Raw genomic sequence first — 18069 nt, forward strand, 5'->3', positions numbered from 1 at the left:
TCCTAGAAGATTCTTTAGAAGAAGTGGGCGCAGCAGCTACCTTTTAGGCGTACACCTCTTCTTGGCATTGTCGGCCATGACACAACAAAGACTCACGAAAAAATTTTGAAAAAAATTTTGCAAGTCCAAAAAGCGGCCAACAACGCTGCCAAAATCAAGAATAAACAAGAACGACCTCACCCCAACAGCAGTAGAGAAGTCCAGATGCAAGAAGATACCAAGAGGAACAACAAAGTCAAAAGACTAAGTCAAAACGGCTGAAACAGCCGGAGCGTACATCAAATGCGACCAGTCTCACTGGCGCTGAGCTTTGGAATGAATTGCATATGGCGGTGTATGCGCGCGCATACGGAAGGCAGTCTCGTTTCCGGGCTGGCTTAGACACCCTTACGGGTCTCATGTCACTCTTTTTTTAGAGGCGCCTTCCTTGTTACCAAGGGGACGCGTACAGCGTTACCAGCACTGAACTAGGGTTAATTGCTATATGTGAGTTGGGTAAGATATGTAATTTAATGTACTACGTTGCAAGCCCCTGGAGCAATTTTTTGATTAGTGCTTTTGTGAACAAGAAACAATTAACAAGTTGCTCTATCCCATCTTTCCCCTATCCCATCTCCCCCCTTTCCCTGTCGCGATATAACCTTGAATGGTTGAAAACGACGTTAAACACCAAATAAAGAAAGAAAGAAAGAAACATCTTTCACAGGGTTGAGATCAGGGGGAAATTCAATAGAGCAGTTCCAATACTTTTGACACCAAGCATGGTGGAAAGTGTTGAGTCGCTGATTGCCATGCGCTCCCTCATGGACTTACACTCGCCTTACCTGTTTATCACAGCCACTGGTCAAAGGCCATACCGTGGTTCACGAGTGTTGCAAGACTGAAGAGTATGCCAATGCTGCTCAGATGCGTCATTATTCACTCCAACAACATTGCGCAAGCAATTAGCCACACTGAGTCAGGCTATGGCTATCTCTGAGTTAGATCAAGATATGCTTGCCACATTCTTGGGTCATGACCTGCGAATCCATCGTAGCATCTACAGACAAACCCTTGATGTAGTGCAGAAAACTAAAGTTGCCAGCTTTTTGCTCAGGGTAAATCGAGGAGTTGATCTTCCGAAAATGGATAAACGGATGGTCCTCAGATGATGTTTTTGGTGTGAAGTGTATTGTACAGTTGGTCTTATGCAGCACAGTTGTTAGGTGCGTCTTACATTTTGATGTCAGGCTGCAGTGTATGTTGGGTTCCGGCCATAAATGGATGGTCCTGAGATGGGTTTTTTGGTCTTGTCTTCTCTTTCCAGAATTGGATACTTTTTTTTTGGCAATGATTATATATGAGGACGAGGATGATTCAAGATGATGCTATAAAAGTTCAGTTCCAGTCTAAGACAAGGCTGTACTCTACGCTTCCTTTTATAATCTATCCTGGCTTCAACCAGGCCTGAGAGATACAGACACCTGCAGTTTTGGTCAGGCAATTTGAGCAACTCTTGGAGACTCATCCATTAAGTAGGTGAAACTCCACTGTGTAGCCCCAAGTCTTCCCATTTGAGCCCATAGCATATATTCAATTGTGGGTAAGAGTCAGAGCCAAACAATTCCATAGATGTATATGTGTGTAATAAGACTGGTACTCACCACCATCCACCCCCAAATCCACGACGCTAGCCACAGAGGCTGGTTATGATGCACAGTATTTTATTTGTTTACATATGTGTGTGTGATGTGCAAGAGCTTTGATGTTAATAACCATAACAAAATTATATTATTTTGATTTGATTCTATTGGACCAATTTTGATGCCATTTAACATGAGATAAGTTTTCTTGACTTGCCTGTGACACAAATGTTGATATGTTAATAATGACAGTTTAACGATGCTGTTAAGAACGGTTTATATTCTTTCCTTGTTGATGTAATGGACCATTTGTGATGGTGTTTAGCCAAGATTGATACAAAATCAAGCTTTCTATGGTCCGACTTGACAGAATATATTGTATCTGAAAATGACCTTTATGACAAATAAAGGAGGTGGAGAGAGAGGGACATCTACTGGATCTGAAAGCCTAGGTTGTGATTTGTACCTATTCACCTAGCTAAAAGCAGCTTAGTTTTCTCAGCCAGGAGAGCCTTTTGAGGACATTCAACTATTGGGAAGTACCCAGAGGAGTAAACTTCCTCCTCCCCCCACCCCCACCCCCACCCCATCCTCCCCCCCCCCCCCCCTTCCGAAGGCTGCAGCAAGCCAAGCTATGTATGTTCACTTGTTTTCCTGGGTAAATATTTTGTCAATGCATATTTCTTTTCAATAATGTCAGGGAAACATTGTTGCCATGGGAGATTATTTGTATGTATACTGTACTGACAGTGACACAAAGGACAGCTGGAAGAAACTGGTGAACAGTTATTCAGTGTCTCACTGACTCTTCACAGAGTTAATGGAGAAGAGAAAGATGATGACCAAACAATTAAATCAATGTAAACTGTAATTAGATGTTGAACACAACAGCTTTGTTTATTGTTGTATCCAAATCACTCTACTGCAATTTATCTTTGTATGGTATTGATGTGCAAATATAATTTGTATTATATGTTTTTCCTTGAACAATTATGGATTGCTGAATGCACAAAAGGTGTAATGTTGGCATGACAATTTTGTGTGAGATTCACTGTAGAGTTGGTCTTATAGCCTTGATATGGCCCTAAGTGGTCAGCTAGGCTTAAAGCGGGCTCTTAATCAACAGGGAACACCAGACACAGAACAGTTTGCTCATTGAAGTTAGCAAAATGTTCGGTGTTTGTGCATGTTGTGTGCCGTGTTCCGTGTTGATTAAGAGCCTGCTTTAAGCAACATGATTTGATTTGAGTTGGTCTTATGCAGCACAGATTTTGGCTGCGCCATACATTTTGATGTTAGGCGATAAATAAATGGCAGTGAGTTGGGTTTTTTTTGTAGTGAGAAGTGTATTGTACAGTTGGTCTTATGCAGCACAGATTTTGGCTGCTCCTTACATTTTGATGTCAGGCTACAGAGTATGTTCTGTTCAGGCGATAACTGGATGGTCCTGATATATTTTTGTGTGTCGACTCTCTTTCCAGAATTGGAGACTTGTTTTCTTAAACTATTATGGATGACCTAGTAAATGCACATAACGTTGGCATGATAACTTGGTGTGAGATCCACAGTAGAGTTGGTCTTATAGTCTTGATATGGCCCCAGCTGGTCGGCGAGGCTTAAAACGGGTTCTTAATCAACACCGAACATGGAACACGGAACAGTTTGCTCTTTGAAATTAGAAAAATGTTCTGTGTTTTGTGTGCCGTGTTCCTGGTTGATTAAGAGCCCACTTTAAGCAACATGATTTGATTTGAGTTTGTCTTATACAGCACAGATGTCGGCTGCATCATACATTTTGATGCTAGACTGTACTGTAGATTTGGTTTTACTTAAGGTGACAATGCTCATTTATTTTTGAGTTTGTTTGTTTGTTGTTCATTTGGGATCGTAGGCTGCAATTATCTTTCAGATTGTTTTGTTTTTATATAAAGTTTGTCTAAGTTTAAAAAGGATTGCAAAAATCACGGTAACTTTGTTCAAATGCTGTACATGTGCTAACACTCAAAAACTTCTGTCATTATTGTAGTTACATGTACAAGTAAAATTAGCGCAGTTTTAGTTTATTCAGTGTTTCAATGGTTCAAAGGATCACAGTTGTCCCTCTGTTTGGACAGTTTTGGTTAAATTAAGACATTGTTTTATTTGGTTCGTTGCTTGATGTACATATAACGGTCAATAAAATATGTTTAATACATTTGTTATGCTTTTTTTTCATTCTTGTATGGAAGCGTGACAGAGAGACTGTTTTTACTTTTTGTTTGTCAGCAATTGGTATTGATGTGTGAACTAGTAACTAAGTTTAACTTGATGCTAGTTTTAAATAACACAAAATCATGATAACAATTCAAAAAATATATGAATAAGAATTATTGTTAACGCAAAAAAGCTTGATGAGAAAGGGAAGGACGGGGGCAGGTGGGTGGGGGGGGGGGGGGGGGGTCTCACTCTGCGTCATCCAGTGGCATTACCCCTGCATTGCTCACTGCGACTCCCAATGCCTGGCAATCAGCCACACTGTCAAAGCCCCAATATCAGCATTGGTTTAAAAAGTTTTTATCCATATATTTTTCCACAATTGCTTATTTTAGGTGCTGCCCGAAAGCTTAATTTATACATTATATATATACAAGTCACAACTATTGACATAATTATTAAGAAACCCAAATTCAATTATCCTAGATTAGTTTTAGCATTGACATGGAACTGTCAATATAAAACCGACAGGAAGACATCAACCTGAGTAGACTAAACTAACTCCTCTGGTGGAGTTAACTTGAGCTTGTTCTGATTGTAAGTACCCAGGACACCGCCTACTAAGTCCCTTATTGACATCATTAATTGCTTTGTCACAGAGCCAACTTCAATGAGTTCCCCTCGTACGCCCCTCCCCCACCTCAAATTCTGGATGGCGCAACCACGTCCCTCGAAGGACAGTGCTCCTGAATTTACCAATATTGGCTATCCCGATCAGAACTAACCCAGGCCACATACATGGAGAGGAAATCAAAGCTGAGGTCACCAGGAGAACAGGGGTCTAACTAAGTCTAAGGGACACCGAGCCTGAGACTTCTTTTCATGATGATCAATGAATATGATATGGTCTGAGACTACGTGACAGGGTTGTAAACTGAGCATCCTCTCATGATTTATCCCGGCACCAACCAGGCTCAAGACAGACACCTGCAGTGTTGGTCAGTAGACTGCGTAACAGGGCTGTACTCTTCCCTTCCTCTCATAATATATCCCGACATCAACCAGGCTTAAGACACACATTAGGCTGCAGAAGACGACCCTGTAAGTTTCAGCAAAATCCATTCAGTTTCACGAAAATCGGTACATAACTTATCGAGTCATGCGATAACCAAACAAAGTAACAGGAACGAAAACAAAATCTCCCGGACGTATTCGGCGGAGCTAATAAACGGACAGACTTTCAGCAACGAAAACAGTCATAATCTCGTGCGACAAAATGTTGTCGTGGGGCTTACTTGTCCACTTTGGTTGTTCAGGGAGTGTGTACAGAGCCCCACTTGTTCAAAGAAACCCGGTTTTTCAGACATTAATAACATCTGTAAAAAAGTGAATCCAACTTTCCGTTTTCAATTGTTGCTATCACAAGACATAGTTTTACATGTGTGTTGAAGATAAAAGTTGTAAATGTATTATAAATAGGGGAACCCAGTTTGCCTAAGTTTGACAAGGAACCCAGTTTGGCGGAAAGGAACGTATGTGTGTGTGTGTGTGTGTGTGTGTGTGTGTGTTAATACTTATGCAAGTGTATTGCAGCAATCCAGGCTATAGAGCAAATCTAAAACATATCTGTTACTCTTACAGAGTGGTCTGATTACTGCTTGAGTACCCTGTGAGACGCACATCTCTGGCAACATCTTTTTCATTTGCTTGATGTTCCTATATATCTGACTGCTTGGTTCGTTTTCTTCTCATATATTTGACAGAAAAGCCATGACTGCCTAAGTGCAATGATCAGTTACCGAATCATAGTAGTATCCTGAGTTGTAGTCATAGTAAAGGCCACTGGTGCTGTCATAGACAAACCCAGTCTCCTTCCTCACAACTTCCTCTGCTGCTGCTTTCAGAGAATCTGCAATGCTGGTGGTGGTCTCTGTCTGTTCCTCTGTAGCCTGAAGAAATATATAACAACAAATACTAGCTTTTCATTTTTGTAATTACAAATATGAGGTCAGGAACTATTGACCAGTCACTTTTAAAGGCTACAACTATGTTCTCACATTCTAGAGAAAAATCGAAAATTTCAAACATAAATTTTCATTTAATTAATATACTTACTCAACTCACATAAATAGCATTAACTTCAGTTCATTGCACAGGTATTGAAGTAGTACTCGACCCTGGTAAAGGGGGAGGTAACTCCCAAAACAAAACAAAGTCCGTAGTCAAGGACAGGAGTCACCTCCCCTACCGGTTACCCGCGCATGCGCGGGCCCTGCCACCGGTCATCATTCCCCCACGAAAACTCACACCTGTAACATATAAAAATGTCAGCGGGGATGGTTGGGAGGGTATTAACTATGTGAGTTTGTTTGTTTGTTTGTTTATTTGTTGCTTAACGTCCAGCCGACTACGCAGAGCCATATCAGGACGAGGAAGGGGGGGATGAAGGGGGCCACTTGTCAAGCGATTCCTGTTTACAAATGCACTAACCCATTACTTGTGTCCCAGCAGGCTTTAGTAAAACTAAATTAATACCTACTGGAAGATTACCAGTTTCCAGTATGTTAAAATAGGCTTAACCTATCTACTGCTGGACTTACATCAGAACACTAACAGATTAAACTATACATGAATCGCGAGACAAGCGGCAAGAGAAGAGATTTTTGGAAAAAATACAGGTGAATGAGCAAGAAGGCAGAAAAAAGAAAAGAATTCATGAAGAAAAAGAGAGCATGACAGGAAAGAGGAACCAAAAATCTATCTAACAGCAAACTAGAAAGCTCCTGCGGTTCCAAAAACAGGAGGGGCCTTTAATTTCATAACCGCAGTGCCCCACTGCGGGAAACTATGTGAGTTGAGTAAGTATATTAATTAAATGAAAATTTATGTTTGAAATTTTCGATTCAACAACATATTCTTACGTCAACTCACATAAATAGCAGATTGCACATAAAGGCGGTGGGATACTCACATTATTCTCTAGGAAGTATCTGGCCTGCGGCAACCATTGCTGGGAGACAGCTAGTACCGTCCGGGCGAGTGCTGGCAATGTCCCGAAGGTAGTAGCTGAGAAAGACGTCCTGAGATGTCCAGTACGCAGCGTTGAGGACGTCCGCCATCCTACCAGACTTGAGGATAGCCAAAGAAGTTGCCCACGCTCGAGCCTCATGAGTTCGAGGCGATCGCAGAGGGAGAACTGACTGCATGCCCCCCCCCCCCCCCCTTGGGTCTGCCACCACTGATATGCAAGCCTTATAAGTGTGGAAGACCATCTGGTAAGCGTGGTTTTTGCTATGTCCTTATTCCGAGCAGTATTAAGCGAAATAAATAGCAACTTCTGAGTAGACGCTCTGAGCGGCGCGGTGCGAGACAAATAAGCCTTAAGCGCTCGTACCGGGCAATTAGAAAGATCCGGATCGCCGGGGGCTAAAATGTCTCGGAGAGGCCGAATGGAAATAGCTGGTGAAAGCTGGTCCGGTTTTTGATTTTTGGCGAGAAAATCGGGATGAAAACGCAGTGAGACAGAACCGTCTCTTTCAAACGCGATATCACGTTCCACGCCGGAAAGGCCGTGGATCTCACTACCTCTCCGCGCTGAGGCGAGCAGTATTAGCATGAGAGTCTTACGCGTAAGATTAGAGAGGCTAGCGTCCAGTAACGGTTCAAAAGCACTAGAGCGCAAGTATTCTAGTACCAAAAGAACATCCCAAGCCGGGACCGAAGTCCTTGCCGCTGCAGAACTGAGGGCCGCGCCCTTTAGCACGCTCGCGATGACTCCCCCGAGGGAGATGGAGCGCCTAAGCTGCTTAAGCGTCGCAGAGATGGCTGAACGGCGAACTCTGAGTGTAGACGCGGCACGACCCTGAGAGGAGAGCCATGCCAGATGGTTTGCGACCTGCATCGATCGCGGAGCGACCGGGTTAACATGATGAACCGCACACCAACGAGTCCAGGACAGCCAATGTGACGAATAAACAGAGGAGGTGGAACGCCTGTGAGCCTTCTGGACTAAATCCAGAGTGAGATCAGAGGCGCCTGAGCGCCTCAGTGATATCCGCACAGTCTCCAGGCGTGAAGATCCAGGAATTCCGGGCGATCGTGCAGGATCCCCGTCCTGGGTTGCAGCAGCTCCCCTCGCCTGAGGCCGAGAGGGATCGGAGGGCCGCTGGCGAGCCGCAAGAGGTCCGGGAACCAATGCTGACTCGGCCAGCGCGGGGCCACAAGAAGAAGACGAGGCCGCTCTAAGTCGGCCTTTCGCAGGACCCTTCCGATGAGCGGAGTGGGCGGGAAGGCGTAAGCCTCTAGCCCTGTCCAGGTGATCGCCATCGCGTCGATCTTCCACGCCTCTGGATCCGGAAACGGGGAGACGAAGATCGGGAGGCGACGCGAGAATCTCGTGGCAAAGAAATCGACGCCCTGCTGCCGCACAAGGGCACAAAACTGGCGCACCACCATGGTGAACACCCAGGGGGCAAGCGAAAGCCCGAAGGGTAGGGCTCGAAATTGAAACACACGATCCCCCCACACGAAACGCAGCCACTTCCGGTCCGCCTCGTGCATGAGGATATGGAAGTAGGCATCCATCAGGTCGACGGACGTCACCCAGTCTCCTGGACGAAGCGCCTCCCTGACGGTTGCTGGCGTTTCCATAGTAAACCGAATTTTGCGCAAAAAAAGATTCAGAGGAGAAAGATCCAAGACTGGACGCCACCCTCCGGACACCTTGGGTACGACGAAGATTCTGCCGTAAAATCCCAAGGAGGAGTGGTCGAGAACCTCCTCTATTGCATGTTTCTGTAGCAGTAGAAGGATCTCCGCTTGGATAGTCTCCCGAGCGTCGGAGCTGATCGGAAACCGGAAGTTGGCCGGCGCTCTGGACAGAGGAGCTTTGTCTTCCTGCCAAGGAAGACGGAACCCCGACCGAATCACCCCCATGATCCAGAGACTGTCTGTCCAGGACAGCCATGCTGGAAGGGCCCGGGAGAGGCAGCCCGCTACCAAAGGGGTAGAGGCTTGGGGGGTGACTGGATCGGGGGTGTCTCATTGGGGGTTGAGCTTGCGCCCAGACCCCCTCTTCCCGAAGGAAGGCTTACGCTGGTAAGGACGGGACCTCGAGCCACCCCTTCCTGCGTGAGACGCCTTCTGCCCAGAAGACTTAGCAGGCGCTTGGGCAGAGCCCCGTGGTTTGTTGCTCTGTTGCTTGAGAGCAAGCTCCGTCAACTGAACCATATGCTGGTCACGGGTTTCTTCGGCTTGTCTCCGAAGAGCGTCCAAAGAACCCGACCCCAACAACGCCCCCTCAGAGAAGGGAGAAACTCGCAAAGAGTCTATGGTGGCCTTGTCAGTCAGATGCGAGCCGTTGAGAAAAGCCTCACGTCTCCAAAACACAACCTGTGAGTAGAGACTGGCCGAGTTCGTCATCTGGCTGTCAGTGACCTTTGCCAGGGCAGCCAGGAGCATGGCTGCATCTGCCTCAACCGCGTCATCTCGAAATTTGAAAGGTTCAATGGATGAGGTAATGGCTCTCGTCAAAGAACGAATCAGCGTTTCCGCTAAAGAGGCAAGCTCAAGAGAGGAACGCCCGCTCTCCTCTAGCCCGAGGAGACCCTGTTCTGTACAGACAGCAGTTCTCTCGCAGCTATACCCATCCTGTCGCAGACGGGCTAGTTCCGGTGTCACCGGAAGTGATGCTTTGGGCAATGAAAACGAGGAGAGGAGAGAGTGCGGCTTGTTAGGAAGCCGCGTCCTTCTCGAGTTGGCTGGCGGGCCGCCGCCTGCCTGTGCCGAGGCCAACCAAGGCTGAGCAGATGCAGGAGCATTGCCATGAGCGGCCAAAAGAGGGAAGGGTGAGGCAGCGTCTGCACCCAACACCTGAGCCATCGCAAAAGGGACAGAAGGCGACTCGACGAAACGAAACCGCGCCTTAGCATCCCCAGCGCCCGCAAAATCCGCCAAAGCAGAAGGTGGAGGAGCGGCGAAAGTAGATTCGGCAGAGACACCCTCGGGGAAGTACCGTGACGTGATCTCTGCCGCCATCTCCAAAGTAGGGCCAAGCTTGCTGGGAATACGTAAAGGTGAATCAGACTGATCGTCATCACCCTCCGTACCCTCGATGCAACCTTCCTGTTCATCGACAGAATAGTGGTCCGGAAAATTACCGGAAGCCCACACATCCACCGGAACACCAGAGGAGGAAGTGGCCGCAGTCGGCTGAGCAAAACCCGGAAGTGGGGAACCACTAGCCGAAAATCGCCCAGCGACAGCGCTACCGGAACCCGGAACCGCCGAAACGGAACCGGAAGTAGCTGACGGAAGTCGGTGCACCACCGAGGGCGGAATAGCAGGGTTACTGCTACCGGAAACCCCAATGTGCTGCCCTCCACCGGAAATGCTTGCCAAAGCAAAACCGGATGGGGAGTGCGACGTTCCGTGAGTAGCCGCGACCGGAAACCCCGAGGGGAAACCGGAGGAGGCTACTCCTTGCGTACTCGAGAGGGGAACGGCAGCAGCCGAACCGAAAGTAGCAGGTCGTGGACCGCCAACAACACCTCCCAGGCCGACAACGGACAAGGAAGCTGTTGCTGCCTGCCCCCCAGAGGCCGGAACAGCCGAAGCTGAACCAAGGGAGACAGACTGGCGCGCGTCACCGCTCCCCCGCACAGACGCCGCAAGGGCAGAATGCAGCCGAGGAGGAGTCGTCCGAAATCCCGTAGGAACCGCCAAAGCGGAACCAGGGAAAACGGGTATGTGAGAACCCTCAAAAAGATGAGAATCCCCACTAACACCGCCTAACGCCGAAGCGCTAAGGAGAGGCGGTGCTGAGAGACCAAATTCCCCTGGAAAACCAGGGGAATCAGTCAACAGACCAGAACAACCCGGTCCGATGTCGGTCGAAGTGATGGTGGCTGACGCACGCAGCCGAGAAAGAGACGAAACGTCCCCCACGCCAGGCGGGAGGGAAGCGACCGTCGAGCGAGAAACACTCCTTTCAGCCGAATGTAACGATTGCAAATCATGCTTAAGCGCGGCGAACATGGACAACAGTTCGTCTCTAGTCACGACGTCACTCGGCCGAGCAGCCGGCACGAGCGAAGGGGGTGACTGAAAAACAGGTGCAGACGACGTCGAGGCGATGGACACGTTCGCAGATTTACGAGTCTTCGGATCGAACACCTGCACCACAGAAGGCTTTGGCGGGGTAGAAGCTACCGATGTCCGCGGCTTAGCCTTAGCTTTAGCTTTGTCCTTATCCTTAACCTTCCCGGGAGAAGCGAGAAGAGACACCTGCTTCGATTTGCTTTTCGAAATTTTATCCGCCATTTGCAAAATGCCAAAACGCAACACGCGGTGACAAAATTTCACAGGGAAGGCGAACGATACGAAAGTCGAAAACGCGTTGCGAAAACAAGAACGTTCTTACCAAGAAGAAAGACGCAACGCCACACCAGAGTCAAATGGCCTTCCACAAAAGGCCAAGGCAAAAAGATGCCAGAGAACTAACAACACGTCCTGTCAGTTGTGTTGAAGTGGGTGGAATGATGACCGGTGGCAGGGTAACCGGTAGGGGAGGTGACTCCTGTCCTTGACTACGGACTTTGTTTTGTTTTGGAAGTTACCTCCCCCTTTACCAGGGTCGAGTACTACTTCAATACCTGTGCAATGAACTGAAGTTAATGCTATTTATGTGAGTTGACGTAAGAATATGTTATTGAACAGTAGTTTCCCTTGCATAAAATCTGCTTAATCACTTCAGCATGTGTGTGTGTGTGTGTGTGTGTGTGTGTGTGTGTGTGTGTGTGTGTGTGTGTGTGTGTGTGTGTGTGTGTGTGTGTGTAAAGTGTGACACATACATGCAAGTGTTTCTGTGCAGTGAGAGGTTTGTGTGTGTATGTGTGGGTGGCGTGTGACATATGTGCAAGTGTTTCTGGGCAGTGGGATGTTTGCCAAATGGCGACCCTTTTCATAACAATCACTTTATATATATATAAATGTATATATTGAAATAAAACAAAACAAGAAAGGTATGTTATTGGAACATTTAATTTACGACAAAACAAAACAAAACATTCACTGATCTTCGACCTAACCGTCTTTTAAATGGACAGACAGACAAACACTTGTAATACAGAAAACTTATCTAACAAATCGTCCAGAAACTCGCTCAGCAGACACAAGCTAGACAATGTTCTTTTTTGACAAAAGTACTGTGAGTATTTTTGGCATTTAGTTAGAATACTTAGACCAAAAATCCTATTTAAATTTTAATGATGCTCCTTAGAAAGTATAGCCATGAAGCTTCATAAAATATAGGTTTAATCTACATACAACAGAGAGCCCCTCCCAAACCATGCCTGGGCAGTTATCCAATTAAAGGCGTTACTATCTGAAGCTAACCCTTCATCACCTCCTGATTTCAAAAACGAGCAGACCCTATTTCGTCAAATGTTATGCAGCTGTGTCACATTCTTGTTCAAGTTTGCACCAAAACAACATTGTCACATTAAACTACAATTTTAAGCAGAAAAATCTTTTATGTTAATTTGTATATGTTGTTTTTATAAATTTGTAGTGCATGTTTATCAAAATGGCCCTCGAATTATTTTGATTTCGAGCAAAATAATGTTTCTATAAAAAATTAAACTCAAAGCAAATTTGAAAAGATTTTTTTTCTCCTTGCAGAATGCTGCAGTTAATTAAATTGTGCCGTGGCAACAGCAGCCAATGCTGCACACCAAAAAGTGTCATCTTGGAGATGGCATCATTGGGTGATTTTGGTCTGTGTTTATTTTCAGTCATTTGCATGAATATTTCCTTACTGTTCAGTAATTCCAAATATTTTAATCCTTCACAAATCATGTAAGAATTTAAAACTGAATCTAAAACAACAGCCCAAAACAGAGAAGATGTGCAAACCTGTGTAGATTTTCTGTCACCAGTTATTCCCCAGTCTGGAAATGGCTTGTCTCCACAGGCTGAAAAGATCAAGAATTCAACCTGCATTATTACATTGTATTTTGAATATGACTGAAATAGGTTTATTTTGCAAAATCAGTGAGCTGTCTTGAAAATAAAATTAATAACTTATATACCTTTGGCGAGTGAGTCCCTTTGATATTCCCGCTGGGTCTTGACTGAAATACAAGCCATATAAAAAATCAAATTGAAGACTTAAAAGTTAAAGACAAAGTGCGATGGAAACATTAAAGGCACAGTGCGCCTCCCGTAAACCATCACAGATACTGTCAGGCTTTTACACACAGTACAAACACCCTTCCATTTGAACGCTCACCAAACGGGAACATCCTAGGTGCCCTACGTAAAGAGCGAGCAATTTTCAAAGAATTAATTTTGCGGATTGTGCGTTTTGGCGCCAGACCTAACTTTTAAAATCTAAATAATAAATTGACAGCTTGTTACACAAACATTCTTAAAGCGCAAAGAGCAAAATTGTAAAGTTATGATGTTGCGTTATATAAATGCTCATTTATTATTATTATTATTATTATTAACCCTTTTCTGACTGACACAGCCTTTATCTAGCAATCATGCCTGCCTGAGACTGCCTTTTAGAAACAGCCAAAAAATGGATAACTTCAAATAAAAGCAAATAACTAACCGTTCATCACTTGTGCTGGGCTGTGGTTCATTCGAGTCGTCCATCGTAACTCTAACACCGTGCACTAATTCCTCCGAATCGTCTATTTCTGCTTCTTCAATATCATCGTCGTCTTCAATGTCACTATCAGAGTCAAGTTGGAGCTCTCTCACAACCTCTTGTAAAGAAAATCTTCGATTTCGATTCATTTTCGGCAGATAATGCTCCAAATTAAACGTGATCGGGAAAACACAGGAAGTGGTCAAGGGAAGTAACCACTGAAACACTTTTATGCACTGAAAACATGGACTGAGATGTGGATTTGTACGGAGTTTTGCTGTTACGTTTATATTCGTAGCCCGGCAGTAGAGACTGTTTAGCTGTTACGACTATAGTCGTAGCCCGTCAGAAAAGAGTTAAATCATAAAAGAATTCTTTTTTCATCAAGACAAGATCAGTACAATTCAAAGTTTTGAAAGTTTAAAAAAAGAAACACCCGGAAGCAGGGTCACGCAAGGTCGTGGTTCTCGTAGCAGACGACGGTTTATGTCTATCGCCAGTTCCTCTGAACAGTCAAAAGCCATCGCGAGAGTTCTTGTGAACCACAGCCGTTTGTTTCGTGCATCGTCAGAGGTACATAATAACGTGCTATTGCAGATAAGCTCACAGCGAGTCGCATTCAAATTACTAACTGACGATTGCATTGTGAAAAAGGGAAACTGGATCACACGGGTTCACGATGGCTCAGGGGTAAGATAAACCAAGCAAAAATAAATTCTTTGAAAATTGCTCGCTCTTTACGGAGTGCACCTAGGATGTTCTCAAGCGGTGAGCGTTTAAATGAAAGAGTGTTTGTACTGTGTGTAAAAGCCTGACAGTATCTGTGATGGTTTACGGGAGGCTTACTGTGCCTTTAAGCATCAGTTGTCGGTTCAGATGAGGCACTGAAGGCTTAACCTCTTCACATACCTTATTTTAAAGGCACGCCTGTTGATCTATGCCAAGTTGGTACATAATGGCGGCGGCGCTGTATCCGTCAGTTGAAAGCCTCTTACACGGATTTGACTGAACACCCAGTGGTTACAAACGCATCTCCTGAGATCTTGGACACCTTGATCGTCTATAGGGCCTACTGAACGGCAGAAGAGCTAGAAATACTCGCAAAATGCATTAAACAGCCTGTCCAGAGGACTGTCCTAGTTGATGATGTACCGATAAGAGCGTATGTACCGAAAAGAGCACGCCTGTAACTTAATAGGCATGAGCATAGCCTGAAAATATTAGCAGTGCTGGTCGGACAGACTGGGTTTTTAACAATTGCTAGTTTGACTTCTGTTTTAGTTGAGAGAGCCGGCACCAACGAGCGCACACACTCTACACACACACGGCTTGTCATGTTGATCACAGGAGAGAAATAGAACAGCGAAAAGAAGGAAACAGATTACGTCCCCAGAATATGACGCGATGGACGACAAGACGTCATGAAATCTATGACGCTGTGATGATAGTCTCGGCAAATCAAGACTAAAACTCAGCTATAGCACTGAACGACTCTCGCGCAAGTTCTCAAAACCGTGGTAATCCCTTGCACATCCAGTCAACAGGGTAATCCCTTGCACATCCAGTCAACAGGTACATGTGCATTTTGGAATGTCAAGGACGACAGAAAGTAGAGCCAGCTATGATGTATTTGTTGCACCCTTATTTATCCAATATTTTATGTGTTATGAGAGTGCAATTGATACATCATATGATGTAACAATAATACTCTTAAAATACAAGAACTATACCTATAGTAGATTTACAGAGACAAAGAAGGGAGGTCATGGGATATATATATATATCAGCGATGTGACTTCCGGCGACGTTTGTGTTGAAGTAACTTCATAGTGACGGAGTTGTGTGAACTTGTGCTCTACGTTGAGGGGTGAACTACTGCCTTTCTGGTATACATTAAATAAAAGCCAAGTTATCGCAACCCCTGTCTTGGCATCTAAGTTTAATGTTGCCTAATAAGTGCCCCTCTTCCACTCCACCCTCTCACTTTGTAAAACCAGCTATAATGACTGGAAAGGCCATCAATTCCCCCACCATATTCAACAGATTGATTTTACAAAAGGCAATGTCTGTACAGTGGTACCTACAACACAGATATCCCCAAAATCAAATTCACAAAAGCAAGGTTCACACGTTAAAATAAAATAAAAATCAAACAGCTAAAACAGAATGAGCATTGAATGTCATTGGGTAGAACAATCAAATTTGTATTCAAATCAGTCAGATTTGTTAACCTATCTGACAAGTATTTTGCCATAGTGACCCCATTGGAGAAACCGAGCTGTGCTCACGTCAGGATTTAATCATGAAGATCGTAAATATATATATATATATATATACTCACCACAAGCCAGATTGACACGCTTTAGATACAGTATTTGACGGATTACAAGACGCACCGTTTTAAAAGCTGCACCCCCGACTTTTTAAAAAAAAATTGGGACGAGCCACGTATAGGCTGCGTCACTATATTAGCCGCCGTCGAAAAAAATATAATCAGATCGTGTCAATCAATCAAAACAACCAGGCAAACGAAAGTAAGGTATTTGGCGAAATCGGCTCTGAGAATAAACAAGTGAAACAAAGAAGAAAAGTGAAAAAATTTGAAGAAAAATATCACACACACAATTTGTAACCAACACACACATGTAGTCTCGCCCGGAATAAGCTTTTTTGGGATGATTTACGACTTTTGCGCACATTTCGAGCAGACGAAAACATAACATGGCGGCTCTCGCTCCTCCAACTATCGTGAGACACAAACAAACGAAATCTCGCGCGTGCGAGATCCTGATACATCCGGTGTTTCTCTGTACGCTATCTTGTCACGACAACTTGTTGACAAACGAAGATTCGCGAAAGAAAGAGAAAAGCGCCGAGTCTTGAGTAGAGAGCTAATAAAGTACCGGTAATCGCCAATCGAGCGAAATGAAAATCCGTGGCGACTTCCATTAGGTGAATGCTATTCAAATTTAGGTAACGTTTTAGCCGCATCTTTTTATAAGCCGCAATGCGATTTTTTTTGAAAAAAAGTCGCGGCTTGTAGTCCGTCAAATACGGTATGTACATACTACTGATAAAGCTCATTTATTAAACAAGTTGATAAATGTATGGTTTTTAAAAAAAAGTTGCTCAACTTCGGAGCCTGAGTTTATTTAAAAATCAAAGAAAAACTAAGGGTATACTTTATTTGGTGGTCTCCTCGCATAGTAGGGGCCTTACATTACATGTTTATATATATATCTACATACAAACATTAAAAAAAAGGCAAGAAATTAACCTTGTGAAATATCTGCCTCGGACACTTGACATTCCACCTCCTTCCTGTTTTGAAGAGAGGTGCGATGCCGATAGGAATGTAGCTCTGCACTTAAAGTTTCTATCTGTTGGCGAAGCTCCTCATTGTAGGTTCGTGACCTTTCCAACTGTCGCTCTGTTCGTTTCAGCTTCTCCCGCTCTTCATCTAACTGCTTCCTCAATGACGTTGCTTCTACTTCATCCATATGGAAACCAATCTGAAAACTGATAGAAAAACAATAAACTCAACAAGCAAAACAACGCACTCGTGACAGTTTCGACATATGATATGATATATTATATGTGGGTTTGGCGTCAGTAGCAAAAGTATAGAAACAGCCTTGCTGCAGCGCGATTCTGCAAGTGTGAAAATACCTAAAGCGGCCAAGATGGGAGTCTCTTTCTCATGTCACAAATAATAACATGATGGCATTTTTGTAGACAGCAGAAGCGCAGTGTTGTTTTGGGCTTTAAAACTCGATAAATGTTGTCTTGTAATTGACACGAATTTTCACTCGCCAACCAGACAATTTCTACTCGTCCCTGGTGATCGGGTACATGGCCACATGCGGCTATGGGTAGGACGTCAGCCAGCCTTGTTTATCTCACATAAATTCCATACTGACTACCCCCCTCCCCTATAAAGTATACTGCTGATCATCATTGACATCAAACTGTCGACCCCGTATTCCACTCATGCAGTCTTATTCCTGATGAAAAGTTGTATTTTGACTTCGAAATCTCCTTCAAGGCTTCATTATCAAATATTTTTCTTACTCAAGGGACCCACTCACACAGCCACTCGGTGCGTTTTCTAATTAATCGAATTTTGCGGTAAACTCCACCAAATTTCATCACAAATCTGCTTCACTTGCAAGAACATGCTTTTCTCCCTATGAAATTGGCCGGTGTGACGATTTCATCTTTCGCCCGTGTTCATATTTCCCCCTCGATATATACTCAAGACTGAAATGCTGTTTCCTGGTAAAATTAAGAAGTGAAATTATTTATGGGCGAAAAGCATGTCAGTTTCTTGCATGTGAAGAAAATTGGTGGTGAAATTTAAATTTAATAGATTTCACCCCCAAAATCGATTTCTTCGAAAACGTGTACCGAGTACAGGCACACACACACACACGTCCCTTGAATAAGAAGGGAAACATTTTAGGATGAATCAAATTTCTAAGTTAAATACAAACAAATTGGTTGGACAAATTTGGCCCCATGAATGTAAGGTACACATAGTCGCTCATCAGTACTATCGAAGTTTTTTTGTTTTGTTCAGTGTGGAGTTTATACTAGATC

At 44.4% G+C, this 18069-nt stretch overlaps 1 protein-coding gene across 2 annotated transcripts in view; it reads right to left on the bottom strand.

Moving 5' to 3' along the window:
• The window catches only part of LOC138975910 (angiogenic factor with G patch and FHA domains 1-like), a 61545-nt gene that overhangs the window by 43080 nt on the left and 396 nt on the right, over positions 1–18069 (bottom strand). For both annotated transcript variants that reach the window (XM_070348678.1, XM_070348684.1), the window contains exons 2-4: positions 16748–16989; positions 12729–12787; positions 5615–5764 (exon numbers count right to left, since the gene is read on the bottom strand). In XM_070348678.1, coding sequence (XP_070204779.1) covers positions 5615–5764; positions 12729–12787; positions 16748–16970 — 432 coding nt within the window. In that variant the 5' untranslated portion in view covers positions 16971–16989. The remainder of the gene's footprint in view (positions 1–5614; positions 5765–12728; positions 12788–16747; positions 16990–18069) is intronic.

This window comes from Littorina saxatilis, linkage group LG1 (assembly GCF_037325665.1).
Source record: "Littorina saxatilis isolate snail1 linkage group LG1, US_GU_Lsax_2.0, whole genome shotgun sequence".
In the NCBI taxonomy this organism is placed as follows: Eukaryota; Metazoa; Mollusca; class Gastropoda; order Littorinimorpha; family Littorinidae; genus Littorina; species Littorina saxatilis.